Source organism: Suncus etruscus, chromosome 14, assembly GCF_024139225.1.
Source record: "Suncus etruscus isolate mSunEtr1 chromosome 14, mSunEtr1.pri.cur, whole genome shotgun sequence".
In the NCBI taxonomy this organism is placed as follows: Eukaryota; Metazoa; Chordata; class Mammalia; order Eulipotyphla; family Soricidae; genus Suncus; species Suncus etruscus.
This window is the reverse complement of record NC_064861.1, coordinates 52,018,721-52,037,054: the sequence shown is the minus strand read 5'-3', so window position 1 is coordinate 52,037,054 and position 18,334 is coordinate 52,018,721. Positions and strand designations below refer to the sequence as shown.

The window sequence follows — 18,334 nt, the reverse complement described above, 5'->3', positions numbered from 1 at the left end:
TCAGGAATCAATCCTGGCAGTGTTCAGAGGACCATGTGGGGTGCTGGGAATCTTAACAGGTTGGACAGGTGCAAGGCAAATTCTGTACCCTGAATTCTGCCCCTGAAGAGGTTGACTGATGGAGGGATGGAGGATGAGGCCTTTCTCTTCCAGCTCGGAGCACACGTCTGCCACCCTGTCTAGCCGACGGTTCTGAGGTGAAACGGCGGGTAAACAGCTCGCAGACAGTCAGGCTTGTGGAAATATTAGCTTTATTCGGTGGACAAGACTGAAGTCCAAAGACTCAGCCTCAGATCCAGCAAAAAGGCCCTGAGCCTTCCACAGACCCTTGTTTTTATCCCCCAGAATCATGTACCACCCAATGGTGGGATCAGATACCAACCAATGGTGGAAGCAGAATCAGGTACTACCCTAGGGTGGGGACAGAATGCCAGGTCACACCCTAGGGTAGGGCACAATCACCAATCAGGTTAGGGTCAGCAACATACTAATCCCCTAAAATATTTACATACACAACACTGGATGAAGTCTTCACAGGCTCTGAGAGGTTCAGAAGCTTCCAGAGGTCACACAACAAGCCGTTGGTTTTAACTCAAAAATCTGTTATGTTATGAAGAGTTCGTCCACACAGGTCAGGGTGAACCATTGGAGACATGGAAAGCCTTGTGTGGGCCTGTCTTTGTGAATCCTTTGAGAGTGAGGGGTCTGTATTCGTCTTTCCTATCCCCTTTCACTGCTAGCACAGTGTTGATTTTCAGTCACTGTTCTGTGTCTGACTATATATAAAGCAGGATGATTTTCGTGCAAGTCAGTGGATAGGAGTTTCCACATCCCTTTTAATGGCTTCATGGTTCTCCGCTCAGGCTTTTCTGTCAGCTCCCACCCGATCTCCAGATGGTTTGGGAATCCTGGGAGCTGAAAGAGGTCTCTGCACTCCTGCAGCTGTGGGTTGAAGCCCTTTCAGGACAGCCCAGGCTCTGTGCTTTTTGAACAAACATGCTTGTTAGCAGGGATTCCAAGTCCCTTTCCTCAAGGGCCACACTAAGGCATCAAGGCTCTGGGAAAGAGACAGTAGGAGGTGACAGAAGGTGTTAAATGACCGAAAGTGTCAGAATGCAATTGGGGCAAGGGAGGCAGATTCGGAGAAAGGAATGGATCAAGGTTATCTGGGGGGGGGGGGGGCATTGTGAGTCCCCTTCGAAGGGTTGTGCAAAGGTGGACCCACTACATAGCACACACATTTCCTTACTCACAGGGAAATCTGGACCAGAATGGCATTGACTCCTGATGTGAACATGGTGCATTTTGCTGTTTGTTGCTTTGGGGACAGTCCTAATATTTCAGGGTGTTTCTCGGATCTCCTTCTATGGCTCCGTTGCAGACAGAACCAGACATTCCATTCCTTTCATCTGTCTGGAAGGTCCTCAGGGCTGGTACACAAATGGTTAAAGAAATGGAGAGTCTGTATTACCCTGACTGCACTGGTAGTTAAAAGGGTGGTGGTCGAACCACAGCCCTGAGCTGGGCGTTGGCTCGGGTCTGGACTTGATTATGGGTGTTGTTGGCTGCAGCTGCCACAATCCTAGGGTCAGCAGATATGCTGGGGATCCCTGAGACGCTCCTGCTTGTAGCCAACTTTCTCGGTCTGGGCCCTTCTGGGATTCTGCAGAACTCCACTGTGTTTATGGGGTGCTTTGAAGAGGGTGTGGTAGAACCTGGGAATAGCGAGTGAACAGTAGCTGTAGATGCCTTCCTTCCTTCTCAGCTAAAGCCCGAGACATTCTGGAAGCACCAAAGGCAGAAACCCCCTCCCTCACCCCCCTTGCCTGTCGGCCCTTCCTGTGGCTGGGCCCACAGGCCAGAAATAGTGCAACCTTTGCTCGGATCCGGTAGTGGAAACTTCCAGCTGCCATTGTTGCTGGCACCCCTACTGGCAGGCCTGCTCTTGGACGCATGGCAGTTGGTTGAAGTGCAGGGATGAAACTTAAAGACATGCTCATATTTGCAGCTAATGTTGCCTTGTTTGTTTGTTCTTTTTTTCCTTTTTCTTTTTTTTTTGCTTTGAGGGGCTGTCATACTCGTCAGTTCTTAGGGTTAGTCCTGGATCTGCACTTAGGAATCTCTCCTGGCAGGCTTAGAGGAATATATGGGACAATGGCAATGAACCCAGGTCAGCCATATGCAAGGCAAACATCCTATCTGCTGTGCTATTGCTCTCTCAGGCCCCTGATACTGCCTTTTCTTTTTTCCAAGGTGTGTGTGTGTGTGTTTGTGTATGTTGCCAGGAATTGAACTGAATTGCATGCTAGCCTACTGCTCTACCATTGAGCTACATTCCTGGCCCTCTCTTATCTCTTTTACCATAGAAATGAAAACAGGGCATTTGCCTTGCACACAGCCAACCTGTCATCTCATATGGTCCCCTGAACTATCAGGAGTAATTCCTGAGTACAGAGCCAGGAGTAACCTCTGAGCATTGCTGGAAATGTCCCTAAAACAAACAAAAGCAAAAAGCAAAAAAAGACAAGAAAGTGAAAACATGGAAGATTCTAGAAATAATATAAGTGTTACTGGCTGTTTGTGATGGAGTTTCTGTCTGCCATGAGCCAGACACCATCTGGAACTTGGCAAGACTACCACTCTCCATAACAGCCCCTTATAGGGTAGTTCTTGACCTTCCTGCCTCAAGGATGAAGACAGTGAAGCTTTTAGAGGGCAGGGCTAGTTCCACTTTCCTGCGGCTTTGGGGGTTTTGAGGAGCCTGGCAGAGAGCTAGGTGGGTACCCCAGCCACTCTAACTGACTCGGGGAAGTTTTTCCAACTTGGCTGGAATCCTTGTGTGTTAAATATGACATGGCCACAAAGACACACAAACACTTTTATTCTCTTGTCCTGGGTCACTGAAAAATCAGAATGCTGGAAAGGTCTTGGTGGTGAAATCAACCCAGTTAGGAAGGTTCAGAGTGGAACATAGAGGCCCCCTTTCCCTTCTCCCTAATTCTTGCCAAACCTGCCTGCCCCAGCCCCTACACCATCCCCCACCCCATATGTCCAGAGCTTTGTTGCAGGTTTTCCTCAATCTGTTACATTGTGTGAGCTGAGGGTGATGGTCTCCTATGAGAATGTGGAACCCCCACTAGATGGCTGGTTTCCCCAGGCTGTTTTTCCTCCTTTTCCAGGAGCTGGGGGGTGGGGTGGTTGGGGTGGCAGGACCTGTGTACTTCCTCCTTGACAGTGGGACCGGGACATCATAGAATATGACCCTGAGAACAGTATGTGTCCAGGGTGGCTAGACAGGCTTGTGGGGGCCTCCATGCTGCCGACCCCTGCCCCACAGCACTCTCAGGCTTGGCCCCGAACCTTCCTCACAGGCACAGAGGGCTGAGTGCCATCTCTGCCTCCTGCAGACCCTGAGCTCTCCACACCCTGTCCCCAGACCTGCCAGCTCCAGGGACACCTGAACTCTACAGCCCCCCTACACCCAGGATTCTGGTTGTGTCTTGGCAGCAGGCCCTGCGGGACAAGGGGTGCCAGAGCAAGAGTCAGGGGACAAAAGAAGAGAAGGCCCCGAAGAGGCAGGCGCCGGTCCCCAGGCGGGACCGGGACACCCCGGAAGCAGGTGGAACCATGAATGTAGAGAAAACAGGTAATGGAGGGTCCCTGCCGGCCGCCGAACAGCCTGGTTCAGACCAACTTTGGTGTTGCTTTTCTCTTCTGGAGGAGGCTGGACTCAGAGACCCCACCTGGTCCCATTCCTAGGATTCCCTCCTCCCCAACCCTTTGATAAGAAGCTTTTGGGGGTTGACTTTCCCACCATTTGTCTTTACTCAGTGCCTGACTAGATGACAGTTTCAAGGACACGGGAAGCAGGACACCTGCCAGAGGCCACCCATCCCCTCCTGCCCCCTTCTGTCCCCTCCCCAGACCCTAGCCCAGGTTCCCTCCTCAGCCTCCAGGCTCAGGAGGAGCCTATGGCACCATTCATCAGGCAAGGATCACGGGTTCCAGAAATGCTTTTATTTTGTTTATGTTTTGGGGCCACACTTGGCAGTTCTCAGGGATCATTCCTGGCAGAGCACCCTACCTACTATACTATCATTCTGGGCTCTTGCTTCTGGAAGATCCTATAGGTCCATATCTGGGGTTCTTTGAGGTGGGGGAACCTGAGCCTAAGAGTCCCTGGACATGACATGGAGGAGGACTCCAGGAGTGTAGAGGAGCAGCCGTGCTCTCCTCCTCTGTGCCATGTGTTTGAACCTGGTCCTTTGGGCCACTCACTCGCCTGTGATGCTGTGTGTCTATGGGGGCTGACCTGCAGGACTCTGGGCTTGGGAAGGAGGGGCCTTGTGTAGTGCCCCAGGCTGCTCCCCTGCATTACTAGGGAAAAAAGCTTGTTCCCTTTACGATTGAAGCTTAAGAGCCCCCCAGGTGCCAAGCCAGGGACCCTATGCTACTCACTTTGTTAAACATGCCCTGAAAACTGACCCCTCTTCCTGCCTCACCCATTGACCTCTCCTAGCCACAGCAAGTTCTCTCCAACCCCTACCTGAGCCCCAGGTCCTTGCACCTTGCTGACATCAGCATAAACCCCATGTGGGGCTTTGAGGGCCTCAAGAACCTTCTGCAATATGACCTGTGTCCCTGCAGGATAGAAGGCAGTTTCTTGTCTTGTTTTCAGCCCAGGTATTTACACTTACACTCACAAATACACACACACACACACACACACACACACACACACACACACACACGCATAAGCACCCATGTAATTGCACATACGCACACATGCCTGCACCCGCCCCCATGAGTTTCTCACAGATTTCAGGTCTCTTGCCCAAGATTGCAGCTGAGTGAGGGAGGACCCTTGATCTAGTTCACACAGAATGACCCGAGGGGGACCCGCCCACATGCCTCTTGAGTGGCAGCACCAGCTCCTTGTTGAACCTAGAACAGTCTTAGGAGCTGTCTGCAGAGGGCTGAGGTTGCTGTCAAGTCTTCGCTCGACCCCACGACTCTATAGAGCAGCAGTGTGGCCAGACACAGCTAGCCAGCCAGGGAAGGTTCCCCTGGGTTTGCCTCAGTCCCCAGAATGAGGAGGGGGCAGGAGGCAGAATGGGGACAGGGCACCTGCCAGCCCTTCTGGGAACAGTGCTCATTCCCCACCCACCTGACTCCCAACTACTGCCTGGCTCCTGGGGACTGGGTGGGGTGAGGTTGCCTTCAGGGGTGTGACTTCCTTTCCAGAGTCTGGAGCCCCCCCCCCCCCAAGCCACACCCACATAGGGCCGCAGCTCCAGAGTCCTTGAGGTAGAGTGGAAGAGGCTGGTCAGGAGGAGGCCACTCCGACACCTGATTGTGCACCCTTCAGCTTTGGCCAGGACCCAGAGGAGGCCCCACTCCATCCTTCTTCAGCCTCAGAGATCTCAGTCCTTAAAAGTCCTCAGGCATTCCAGACCCCATCTGCAGGTTTTTGTCCATCTGTCTGTCCATCCCTCTGTCTCTCTCCTGCCCCTAGTCACAGAACAGTGGAATGAGGAGGGCTTGGGGTTTATTACCCCTCTTCTTGCCCCTCCTGGTCCATCTGCTGAGTTCAGGCCTCTGTCGGGCTCTATCTGTCACCCATGTCCTGTCCATGTGTCCTTCTACCACATGCTCAAGCTCCCTGGGCTCCCTCTGGAATGCAGGCACCTGTACCTGTGTGGTCCTGGGAGGAAAGAAACTGATGTTCCCTTGAGCTGATCCCACAGGGGTCAGGGCACAGCCATGTGGAGGGCTAATCTCTGTTTGATTTAGGCCTCTGGCACCATATGGTGCTCAGATTTCTACCAGGTGAAGCCCTAGAACCCCATGAGCATCCCTTGGGTGGCCCTGGAGGTCCCAGCACTGGCCTGGTCTAAGAATTTCTGGGATGGTCCCCAAGTCCTTGTGAGCACCACTTGCGAAATTCCTCCTCCAAATAAAGGGGAGAAAGGAAAGAAACCCACCCCCACCCCATGATCCCCTAAGGAGAGTTTTCTGGCCTCCCAGCCAAGGGCAGAGAGGCCTGTTTCCACTCAGGGGCCTCTCCTGTCATGGCTAGTATCCTTGTGAAGCTCCAAGTCCTAAACTTATAGCTCCCCATCCCAGACAGGCCCCTTTACCCCATTGATTTCCTTGGACACAATCCCTGTAGGCACCAGGCTAGCCCCTGCCCTGGCCCCAGCCTTCCCCCCCTACTTGTCCCTCCTTCCCTGTCCATCTGGGCAGGAGTGATGCTGCCCCCTGATTGGCCACTCCTTTGCCACAGGTGGGCGGCTCTTTGGCAGTGGGCGGTGTGCCAGCCTGTCGGGGTCTCCTCGTGCAGCCCCTGTGGTGCACAGGATGGTGGAGGCCATGTCCCAGCTGCAGGAAGAGAAATCCAGGCTGCAGGAGGAGTTGGCAGCCCTCCGGGACCCTGACCCGCAGACCACAGCCGCGCAGCTGCAGAACCAGGTACTGAGGAGGTGGGGCAAGTGGGCCTCAGCCAGGGAGACTGGTAGGGTCACCCCTCTTGACAGGGCCAGGAAGAACTAGGGTCAGAGTCCCAGGCAGCCCCACTATACCCCATCACTTAGCATAGCGTATGATCTGATCTGACGTGGGTGCTGATTCATCCCTTCCCTGGGGCCCAGGGCGATCAACACCCTCGCAGAGGCCACTGCCAGGGAGAAGAGGCCACTCACATCTCTGGGGTTGGTGGCCAAGAGGACACATGAGGGACTTCCCCTTTTAGGTCTGGGTTCTGTGGTCTGGCCTTGAGGGTTCTCCTTCCTCCACACTTGGCATATCTAGGTCTGCCCTGTCCCAAGGACCTCACATGTCCAGGATGCTGCAAGCCCAGTGTCCTGGCACTACCCAGGGCTTTCCCCAACCTACACAGCAGTGCTCTGGGCTGCCTGTTCCATGCATGGGTCAGCTGCTGTGAGGAGCACCTCCAGCTTAGATGCTGACTTAGTTTTCTGGTGCTATTCCTGGTGGTGCTTGGGAGGGCGTCAGAGGAGCCAGGCAGTGCTAAAGCTGGAACTCAGGCTTCTAGCATGCAGAGTCTGCACTGAGTCTTCTGAACTGCCCTCAGCTCATACAGTCCTCAGCCAGAGATTCAAATGTGGAAGATGAAGCAATGCTCTTAGTCCTTTTGTTGTCCTGTGGGTGCCCTTCCCCAACCCCCACCCCAAACCCTCTGCTCCTCCAGATGGTTGGTTCAACAATTCAGAATGACTTCCTGGTCTTGGCTCCTGTTTTGTGTCCTCGAGTGTTCTGTTCTAGCTCGTTTTTTTTTGTTTTGTTTTGTTTGGGGTTACACCCAGCAGTGCTCATGAGTTACTCCTGGCTCTGTGCTCAGAAGGCACAGGGGACCATATGGGATGCTGGGATTCGAACCGGGTTTATCCTGTGTTGGCCATGTGCAAGGCAAACGCCTTACCTCTGTGCTATTGCTTTGGCCAGATCTAGCGCTTTCCTGAGAGTTTCTTTTGGGCCTGACCTTGAGGGTCTCTGAGCTCCAGAGAGTTCCTAGTCCTGTGTGGGTGGACTGGGGATTTGAACCTGACTCCTGCTCTACTCCAAGCCTGTGGCATGACTGCTCCTCAGTTTTCCCATCTGTAGGATGTATGGATGTGGGGACCAACTCTGGGTGAGATCCATGTTGGCATCACTGCCTGCCCCCTGCTGTGTTTGCCATAGAAGTGTTTTGGGATTGGGGTCCTGGAACAGTGCCCCGTGCTTGGCTATTCCCCTGGTGCTGCTGCTGCTGCCGCCTCTGCTACAAGAGATCCGGGAGCCACCAGCTTGAGGCCAGCAGTGATTCCTTCTGGGGTGGTTCTGGGTTCGAGTGAGGTTCCACAGCAGAGTGGATGGGAGATGCAGTCATGAAATTTTTCCAGATGTGCTGTGGCAGTCAGTCTGGATTGTCGGCCTGTCTCAGGCCTGCCTCTGTTTGCAATGAAAGCCTCCCCTTCCCTGGGACACTTTGCTTCTTGGGGTCTTTGCCTTACCCCCACCCCAGGTTGCTGTTCCTGGGGTAGAGCATGACTGAGTAGCAAAGGGTGAAGAGCAAGGAGCTCACTCACAGTGGAGTACATGTCAGGTCTCGGGACCACCCCAAGCAAAAGGCCTACTTCAAAGGGGCCAGGGGACTCTGAGCAAGCCACTTCCCCAGGCTTTACTTTGCTGGGATCTCAGGAAGTGTCTCTTCCTGTAAAATGGGCAATGTTCATGCCCACCTTAACATGGCTGTGTCCCGGGGTTCTCAGTGTGTAGCATACCCCACCCTACTTCTCTAGTCTGCAGAGGTAGCACATAGTCAGAAATTGTTTTCTTTTATCTACTTGTTTGTTTATGTTTTGGGGTCATAACCAGCAGTGCTCCAGGGTTACTCCTGACTCTACTCTCAGGAATTACTCTTGTAAGTGCCTGGGGTACCAAATGGGATCCTGAGAATCAAATTCTTGTCGACCCTGTGCAAGGGAAGTGCCTTACCTGCTGTGCTATCTTTCCAGTGGATGTTATCTTTTTATTTATTTATTTATTTATTTTATTTAGGCGATAATCCTGGGTCTCTCCCTGCTCAGTGCTCAGGAATCATTTCTGGCAAGCTTGAGGGACCATATGGAATGCTGGGGATAAAAGCCAGGTTGGTAGCGAGCAGGGTAAACGCCTTATCTGCTTTTGCTCCAGCCCCGGATGTTATTTTCTTAGACATAAAGCAAGCATGTGTCTCGTGTCTTCATGTGACTCGTGTCACTGGAAGACTTGACCTCTCCATGACACTTTGCCTCCAGTTTTGAGGGTCTGGAAGTGAACCTTCAGTTTCTCCCAAGAGGCCTGGGCAATTCTTGGTTGACTTTGCCTGGTCAAGTTTGTGGCTAAGGACTAGAGAGGTAATGAGGGAGAAAGGCACTCGTTTTGCCTGCTGCTGCCTGGGGTTCCATCCCTGCCACAGCCGTGTGTGCCCCCGCAGTCACACATAAAAAAAATAACAAAACAAAACAAAAACCAACCAATTCCACCTTGCGCCAGAGAGATAGCACAGCAGTAGGGCATTTGTCTTGCATGCAGCAGACTAGTGGTTCGAATCCCAGTATCCCATATGGTCCCTCGAGCCTGCCAGGAGTAACCCCTGAGTGTCGCCACGTGTGACCCAAAATGCCCCCCCCCAAAAAAAAAAAACTCCACCAAAAAAACCCCAAACAAGAGTTGTGACCCTGTTCTTCCTGAGGCTGCTGCAGCTAGAATGGAGGTTTTTGTTTCCTTGGGAAACAGTTCACTGCTTGTGGGTGTCCTAGGCCCTGGGACATGTGGCCTGATGGTGCTCTGCAGCCATCTTCCTCCTTCATGAAGAACATGTGGATGGCAGGACTTGCTGAGGTGCAGACAGGTGGAGGGAGTCAGGCAGGCCTGTCTCGGGCCCAGGTAGCCTTGGGCTTCCAAAGGCCCATTCCCTGTACTGCTGCTCTAACCCTCCAAACCTTGGCCTGCTTTTCCACCTCAGGTCCTCACCAGGGGAAACTCAGAGTAGAGGGGTACTGATGCGGGGGAGGGTGCTGGTCAGCTCAGCATGGGGACCCCAGTTCCACTAGACCTCTGGCACTGCTCAGGCCCTGCCTATCCCTGCTGGGAGCCTGGGACATCTTCTAGTCATAGGGCCCCCACCAGTCTATCAGGGGTCCCTGCTCCCTCCCACACTCACAAACTCCATGGGGCTATTTCAGGGCCGACTCAGCTAAGGTTGACTCTTCATCTCAGAAGAGCCCACTGCCCTTCTCCTGTCTATTCCTCCCCTTGGCCTCATGTCTGTCTATGCCCCTCACTCCTCTCTACTCCCCCATTTCTGTCCGCTCCCCCCCCCCTGCCCATCCCCACCCCCATCTTATCCTTTCCTCTTGAGCTTCAAGCTCATCTCCCACTATGGCTGCTGGGGCTCCTGGACTCTCTGGTCACTTTTGCAGAACTTTCCCCAGGATTCCTCCTAAAGATACCCCTCCAGTTGAGGAGCAGAGCCATGCTTCTGGGCAGCACCTGTTCTTTGAGTCCCATAGAAGCCATTACCACTCACCCCACCAGCCCTTCACCTTCAACCACCAGGCCACCTTGCAGTCTTGGGGAAGTATCTGACACCTCTGGCTGAAGGTTTCTTGGATGACCCTCATGACCCCCCACCATATCCTAGCCTGCCCCTGTCTGTATCCACCTCAAAGGGGGTCAACCCCTTTAAGATTCCATGCCTATTGTGATGCAGGAAGAGAGCTGGAGGCCGCACAGCAGGCGGCTCCAGTGGGGTCCTGAGTTCAAGCACAGGAACTCCACACCCACTTCACCACCTCTGACACCCATCTGTGAGAGGTCAGCGCCTCCCTACCCTTCTAAGAGGCAGCCTTGTGGGTCATGGAGGGTTCCGACTCAGTGTACAGGCCTTCTGGGGGTGGTTGCTGGGTGAGGAAGGCAGGATGGTGCAGACCCACCCAAGTCAGCTTACCTTTCCAAGCAGCTGACCCGAGTTCCATCTCTGGTATTTGGTCCCTTGAGCCTACTAGGAGTCAGCCCTGAACACTGCTAGGTGTGTTCCCAAAACAACAACAAAGGGGCCAGAGAGATAACATAGCAGTAGGGCATTTGCCTTGCAAGCGGCTACTAAGAACCAAAGGTGGTTCGGATCCCAACATTCCAATGGTTGCCCGTGCCTGCCAGGAGCGATTTCTGAGCTGATAGCCAGGAGTAACCCCTGAGTGCAGCTGGGTGTGGCCCCAAAACAAACAAACAAACTAACTAACCAAAACAACAACAAAAATGACCAAACATGGGGGCAGGCAGAGCAATAGTACAACAGGGAGGGACTTGCCTTACTGGCAACTGACCTGAGATCCATCCCTGGCACCTTATATGGTACATCTCAGCACAGAGCCAGGAATCAGCCCTGAGCATTGCTAGGTGTGGGCCATTACACACACACACACACACACACACACACACACACACACACACACACACACACACATTACATAGACACACACACACACACACTCTCTACAGAGGGTTGGGAGTTTGCCTTGCATGCAGCCAACTCAGATTCCATCCCTGCATTGCCTATAGTCTTCTAAACACAGCAAAGGCAGGAATCAGCCTTGAGCACTGCTCAGTGTGGTCCTAAGTGACAAAACAAAGATGAGTAAATGATTGCCTCTTGAGCAGGCTGTGGGGTGCCCCTCACATCCAGGTCCTTGCATGTGAACTGCCTGCCATCTGCTGGGAAGGAAGGTGCTGGGAGAGGTAGCAGCAGATCACGCTGACAGCCCTGAGGCAGTGGCTCACCCAAGAAGTGGGGACCGTTTTACATGTGTCTGGGAACCTCTGAGACCCCTGTGCCTTTCCTTGAATGGCGGGAGATTGGAGGTGCTGGAACAGATCCTCTGTGATCAGGGAGTCCCTAGGGAATCTCTGGTGCTTTCTGCTGGGATTCTGAACATCTGAACCCATCATCCCCACAGCTCCTGCTCTGACTGGAACTGGTGGGCTTCTCTGCTGCTTCCCCTGCTCCAGTTTTCTTTTTTTTTCTCCTTTTTTTTTTTTTTTCCTTTTGTCCACACCTAGTGGTACTCAGGGGTTACTCCTGGGTCTGCACTTATAAATTTTTTCCTGGCTTTGTTCAGGATACTAACCATATGGGATGCCAGGAATCAAATCCAGTTTGGAAGCATACAAAGCAAGCACTCTACCTGCTGTGCTCTTACTCCAAACTATGCATACTCCAAGTTGTTTTTATTTTGTTGTTTTGTTTGTTTATTTGTTTGGACCACACCTGGTGACGCTCAGGGATTACTATTGGTTATGCGCTCAGAAATTGCTCCTGGCTTGAGGGACCATATGGGACGCAGGGGATCGAACCGTGGTTCGTCCTAGGCTAGCGCCGGCAAGGCATATGTCTTATTACTTCGTGCCACCACTCCAGCCCCTATACTCCAAGTTTTGTGAGCAGTGCAAAGTGCTCCCCAGAACCCTGGGTGTGCACCTGCCTCCCTCTGTACCTCTGTGAGGGTGAAGCATGGTCAGCGCAGTGTCCGCAGGAAGCTCTCCAGCTGTACTCCAGTGATAACTGCTGACAGTCTTGCATTTTGTTATTCCCCTCTTCCCTTTCTTCTGTTGTCAGGCTTACTCTTGGCTCTGCATTCAGGCACCACTCCTGACTGGGCTCAGGGGACCAATATGGGTAATAGGATTGAACCCAGGTCAGTCATATGCAAGGCAAGCTACTGCTGTTCCGATTCCTTAGTTACTTTTTAAAAGTTCTCTTCTTCTGGGGTAGGATGTTTGCCTTGCATGTGACCAACTAAGTTCGATTCCTGGCACTCCATATGGTCCCTTGAGCCTGCCAGGAGTGATTCCTCCCCCCCCCCCCCAAAAAAAAGTTATCTTCTCTCATTCTTCCTTTGGTCACTGTCTCTGCGGTAGCCAAAGTGGAACACTCACCTGGTTCTGGGGCTTTCAGGGGGTCACATGCCAGATTTCAATGCTTCTTGCACTCAGCAGGTTAGCAGCCCTTTAGTACCCACATCCTTCCGGGGTGCAGGAGGGGGTTGTTACACTCTTTGAGGCACGAGTAGGGACACTTAGAGAGGTTCCTGGTTACAGCTTGTACTTGAGTGCTCACTGAATTCTGAGGGTCCTCGGGGTGCTTGCACCCACCCTGCTGTGTGATGGCAGGAGATCAGCAGCAGAGTTGCAGGCATTGGGGACTTTGAATTCAGGCCCAGACCTTTGTGCTTTGAACCACTGTGCCCTTGATTTCTCCAGGCAAGGTGGCATTTCCTGAGAAGTGCCTAGCTGATGCGGATCACAAGGGGCTGCAGTCAGCAGCACAGGTCACTGTTCTAGGGTCTGCTTTTGGGAATAGACCCCAGCTGAGCCCTTTCCTGTGTTTCCAGTCTCGGCCAGCCACAGGGTGGCCGTGGGTGGCTATGGGTGAAGCAAGATAAATCCAGTTTGGTAGTGCACGGAGCGTCTGGAACTGGGGGACCTTTCAACAACAAAGAATATAATAAAAATGGCAGGATCTTGTGCAGGACAGGCCTGTTGGGGGCTTACCAGCACTTTTGACCCTGTCATGGACCCACGAGTGGTAGGGAGGAAGTGAGCAGACATCAAGACCAAGTAGGGCTCCTGGGGTCTGAGGCATCATTGTGACTCCTGGATGGTACTGGGGAGGCCATGCTGCAGTGCTTACGGAGCCCCTGGCTCTGTGCTGGCAGGTGGAGAGCCTGAAGGAGAAGCTCATCAGCCAGGCCCAGGAAGTGAGCCGCCTTCGATTGGAGCTGGTGAGTGGCCTTGGAACCCTGGGTATTCTGTGGGGGGCCCTTACAGGGGAGACCCACTGCCTTGCTGGAGAAATGCTTCCCAATGTTGTTCCCAGTTCCTGGCCTGAGGCCATGTGACCCCCTCCTTGGAGGGAGGTTCCTGCTCATTTGCTGATGTAAAGCAGGAGTGTGAACTCTGTGGATAAATCTGACTTTTCTTGCTACTTTCACACTCAGGAAATAGAAGGAAAGGGGCGGGAGCAGCTGGGAGCCATCCCCTTCCCTTCTTTCCAGGGCTTTGCATTCTCTCTCCTCTGTCTGTCTGTCGTCTGTCTGTCATCTGTCTGTCTGTCTCTGCCATTCTTTCTGTTCCTGTCCCTGTCGCTGCACTCCTCTCCCCTCACACTCCTACCCTTGTGCACTCTGTTTCTTCCACCTCCACCACCCCCCTGAGCACCTTGCCACATGCTAGCTCTGGGCCCCGGTTCTCTGCAGGGAGGCACTGACCTGGAGAAGCACCGGGATCTGCTGATGGTGGAGAATGAGCGCTTGAGGCAGGACATGCGGCGCTGCGAGGCTGAGCTGCAGGAGCTGCGGGCCAAGCTGGGGATGCCCTGCGCTGGCTGCGAGCATAGTCAGGTGAATGCAGTGCCTGGAAGGGGGGCGGGATCTCTTGTCCCTGCTGTGACCTCCACTCCTCACATGCACCCTGGCCAGCCAGCCTATCCAGCTGTGTGTCAGCCTGACCTCAGCCCACCCCAAATGTAGGAGAGCTCCCAGCTCCGCGACCAGCTGGGCCAGCTGCAGCTGGAGGTGGCAGAGAACAAGGGCATGCTGTCTGAACTGAACCTGGAGGTGCAGCAGAAAACTGACCGGCTCGCCGAGGTGGAGCTGCGCCTCAAGGACTGCCTGGCTGAGAAGGCGCAGGAGGAGGAGCGGCTTAGCCGGCGTTTGCGTGACAGCCATGAGACCATTGCCAGCCTACGTGCCCAGTCACCGCCCATCAAGGTGAGCCCCAGGTGGATGGTGACCTGGACTGTGCCCTGCTTGCTGCTCTGGCCTTGGTACCCAGAAGCCAGCATCCGTACTTAGGGTCCCATCAAGTGCCGAGTGGTTTCTACCCTTGCCTGGCCCTCCCTGTCTTTCATGCCTGAGCCAGAATCTAGCGTCTTTTTATAAACTCCTTCAGGCGGGACAATCCCAGGGAGAGAGTCAGAGGGGTGAGTGAGACCCCGAGTTGGATCCCTGCATCTGAATGACCCCTTCTGTACCACTGGGGACTCAGCATATTTTCACCAGGCCCTGACAGGGAACCCTCTGCACCACATCATCAGACCAGATCAGGAGTGTCTCAGAGTTCTCAAGTAGGGAGACCCCTGTGGAAAATTTATTATATTCATATATATACATATACAATATGTGAAATATATGAGAAGGTCACAGAGTCCTGGCAACATTCTGGAAAAAATAGCCTAATTTTTTTCTGCAAACTCCTGGTGGGGTGTTGCCATCAGGCCCTTGGTGAGTGGTCTAGGAGTCCCTCTCTCCATCTTTTTTTGTGTGCGTGTATGTGGTTTTTGGGTCACACCCGGCAGTGCTCAGGGGAAACTCCTGGCTCCATGCTCAGAAATTGCTCCTGGAAGGCACGGGGGACCATATGGGATGCCAGATTCGAACTGATGACCTTCTGCATGAAAGGCAAACGCCTTACCTCTATGCTATCTCTCCGCTCCCCCCCCTTCTCATCTTTATGCATCCTCTCCCCTGCCTTTCCAGTATGTCATCAAGACGGTGGAGGTGGAGTCGCCCAAGACCAAACAGGCCCTGAGCGAGTCCCAGGCTCGGAACCAGCACCTGCAGGAACAAGTGGCCATGCAGAGGCAGGTGCTGAAGGAGATGGAACAGCAGCTGCAGAGCTCACACCAACTGACCACGCAGCTCCGAGCGCAGGTGCGTGGGCAGGGCTAGGTGGCATGTTCACAGGAAGCAGAGGCAGGTGGTGTCCATGAGGCAGGGGCACAGCCCTTTGGGGGTACAGTGGACCTGGGGAGTCCAGTCCTCTCCCACGCTGGCCAGGTGACCAAGTCTCTGTCATCATGAGATGATGTCACAACTTGCATCTCCATCCCAGGGGCCTGGGACCTCACCATGGAGTGCAGACCATTATCCCAGGGGCCTGGGGATGTCATCATGGAATGCAGGGATATTAACCTAGGTCCTGGCAGGCTGTGGTAGGGAAGGCATCTTCACAGACCTCAGCACCTTCCCACTCCGTGTGTGTGTGTGTGTGTGTGTGTGTGTGTGTGTGTGTGTGTGTGTGTGTGTGTTCATGAATGCATGGGGAGATAGTTTCTTTCCCCCTCCCTCTATCCCTCCTGCTCCCCAAGTCCTAAATGTGTGGCCTTGGCCTACCCAGATCGCCATGTACGAGTCAGAGCTGGAACGGGCACATGGGCAGATGCTGGAGGAGATGCAGTCGCTGGAGGAGGACAAGAACCGTGCCATTGAGGAGGCCTTTGCCCGCGCACAGGTGGAGATGAAAGCAGTGCACGAGAACCTGGCAGGTGAGCCAGCATGCCAAGCCCTGCCAGACCCCACCCCACCCCACGCCGCCACCTTGCACCCATCACACATCTCTTGCTCCTGCAGGTGTCCGGACCAACCTGCTGACATTGCAGCCGGCCCTTCGGACTCTAACCCATGATTACAATGGGCTGAAGCGGCAGGTGCGCGGCTTCCCCATGCTGCTGCAGGAGGCTCTCCAGAGCGTCAAGGCTGAGGTGCGTGCTGGCTGCAGGCAGGGGACTAGCTGGCTCCTACAATATACATGGACCTCACATAGATAATGCCCCCTTGAACATTTGGAAGAGCCGTGTCAAGGGCTAAGTGTTGGGGGCCGCTCTTATGGCAACTCTGATAACCAAGCAGGTGATGTGTCTCACCTTCTTGATATGTCTCATGTCACCTGCTACTGTATCGGGCCCTGGGAGCTTTCCAGTGTGTTGGAGTCTATGGATCTTCTTTAGCTGGGTTTGTACTTGAGAGAACAGCCCGCCTCTCCCAGGCATCCCTCCTAGGGTCACTTCCCAGGTGCCTCCTTCATGCAGAGCCTTTTATAAAGCCTTTTATTTCCTTGAGTGGATACGTGCCTGTGCAGTGGAGGGGTATAGATATAGATGCCAGGGCCAGAGCAGTGGCGCAAGTGGTAGGGTGTCTGCCTTGCACGCGCTAACCTAGGATGGACTGCAGTTTGATCCCCCGGCATCCCATATGGTCCCCCAAGCCAGGAGCAATTTCTGAATGCATAGCCAGGAATAACTCCTGAGCATCATTGGGTGTGGCCCCAAAACAAAACAAAACAAAACACCCCACAGCTATAGATGCCTATGAAGAGAGAATGTGTCTTTTCAAATTAGGAGCCAGAGAGATAGTACAGTGGGTTAGCCTGGCCTACCTAGGTTCCATCCCCAGCACCACATATGGTCCCTGAGCACCACCTGGAGTGATTCCTAAGCACAGAACCATGAATAAGCTTTCTCCCCAAGGTATGCCAGTACCCCCATAGGGTTGGTAGCAAATACAAATGAGAGGGGCAGCAGAAGGAAAGGGAAGAGACCCTCCCTTGCCCCACACATGCTGCCCCCAGAGGCAGCTGGCCCTGCCACTTCTTCCCTGGGTGTTCTGAGCCTGCTGATGTCTCTGCATGCACAATGCATAGCCCAGCAAAGAGGAGCTTTTCTGGCTCTTTTCCCCTCATGCGAGCCATGTTGAGATGAGAATGTTGAGGTTTGAGGAACATTGGGCCAGTTGCCTTAGAGTGGAGTTGAGATGTGGGTCCAGCTCATTCTGTGGCTTGTACTGGGAAGTGAGGTCTGGTCCTGACTCCATTCTTCAGAGCCAGCAGGGGCTCACTTCTGTCCTCTGCAAAGTGCTGCTCTTCTGTGGAAGGGGAACTCTTGGAGACTGGCACACTGAGCCCCAGCCCCAGGATTGGTGGCAAGAGAGCAGGCCTGAGTAGAGGTGGGGACCTGCTCTAATAGTTCTTCTTGTCCCTGCAGATTGGTCAGGCCATCGAGGAGGTCAATAACAATAATCAGGAGCTGCTGCGAAAATACCGCCGGGAGCTCCAGCTGCGTAAGAAGTGCCACAATGAGCTGGTGCGGCTGAAGGGTGAGTGCTGGCGGCTGGGGGCTGGGGAGAAGGTTTGCCTAGTAGAGCCAGTCCAGTCCTCACCTGGTTCCCCCAAGGCTTCCAGCTCCAAGTTTGGGAGCCTGATCCCTGCCTCTGAGGGGCTGTTAATATCCACTTCTCTTGTGATGAGGAAAACGAGGCTCATAGGTCAGGGACTTGCATGAACTTGAATCTGTCCATTTCCCACTCTCCGTGCTCAGCAAGGGTCAGGGGGCAGGTAACTAGTGTGTTGCTCAGACCAGGTGAAGTTTCGGGTGACTCCGGAGTCTGCACAGTGCAGGCACCTTACCCAGGATGGCGGGAGATCAGGATATGATCCCTAACCTCTCAGAATCCCTGAAGGGCCCATACCAGGACTGGGGCTGATGCCAAGAGCCTCAAGTATCTGACCGATACTGGGGGCTTCCTGTAGGAGGGGCTCTGGTGCTGAGGGGAGGAGAATGTGAGGCGAGATGTTGAAGGACAGTGAGGAGGGGCATAGGATGCCCTGCTGTTGGAGAGAGGCTGTTTTTCTCTTCATTTGGACTATAACCTCCAGAGGTAGAAGCAAGGATGGCCTGATGGATCTGCTCAGGGGTCTGTGCCCATTCAGAGTGGCACCAACCTGTCCTCAGCCAACTTATGGCCTTGCCACCAAGGACCTTCTCAGCCCTTTTAGAACAGTAGAAACCAGGACCCCCGACTTACTGGTCTGAGTTCCTCATTTTGGGAAATGCATCTTGGAACTCTGTCTGAGCCCTCATCCCTATGCTGCCCTTTCCTCCCTATGTCAAGACAGAACTTCCTCTTATGCAGAACAAAACTTCCCAATGGTGAACTTGGGTTGGGTGTAGTTCTGG

General features: G+C 53.7%; 1 protein-coding gene across 1 annotated transcript in view; it reads left to right on the top strand.

The window, feature by feature from the left end:
- The window catches only part of KIFC3 (kinesin family member C3), a 34,560-nt gene that overhangs the window by 9,616 nt on the left and 6,610 nt on the right, over window positions 1–18,334 (top strand). Inside the window, 9 exon segments of the mRNA XM_049786121.1 lie at window positions 3,508–3,646; window positions 6,287–6,471; window positions 13,260–13,325; window positions 13,800–13,943; window positions 14,073–14,312; window positions 15,081–15,254; window positions 15,721–15,868; window positions 15,954–16,084; window positions 17,363–17,474. Coding sequence (XP_049642078.1) covers window positions 3,508–3,646; window positions 6,287–6,471; window positions 13,260–13,325; window positions 13,800–13,943; window positions 14,073–14,312; window positions 15,081–15,254; window positions 15,721–15,868; window positions 15,954–16,084; window positions 17,363–17,474 — 1,339 coding nt within the window.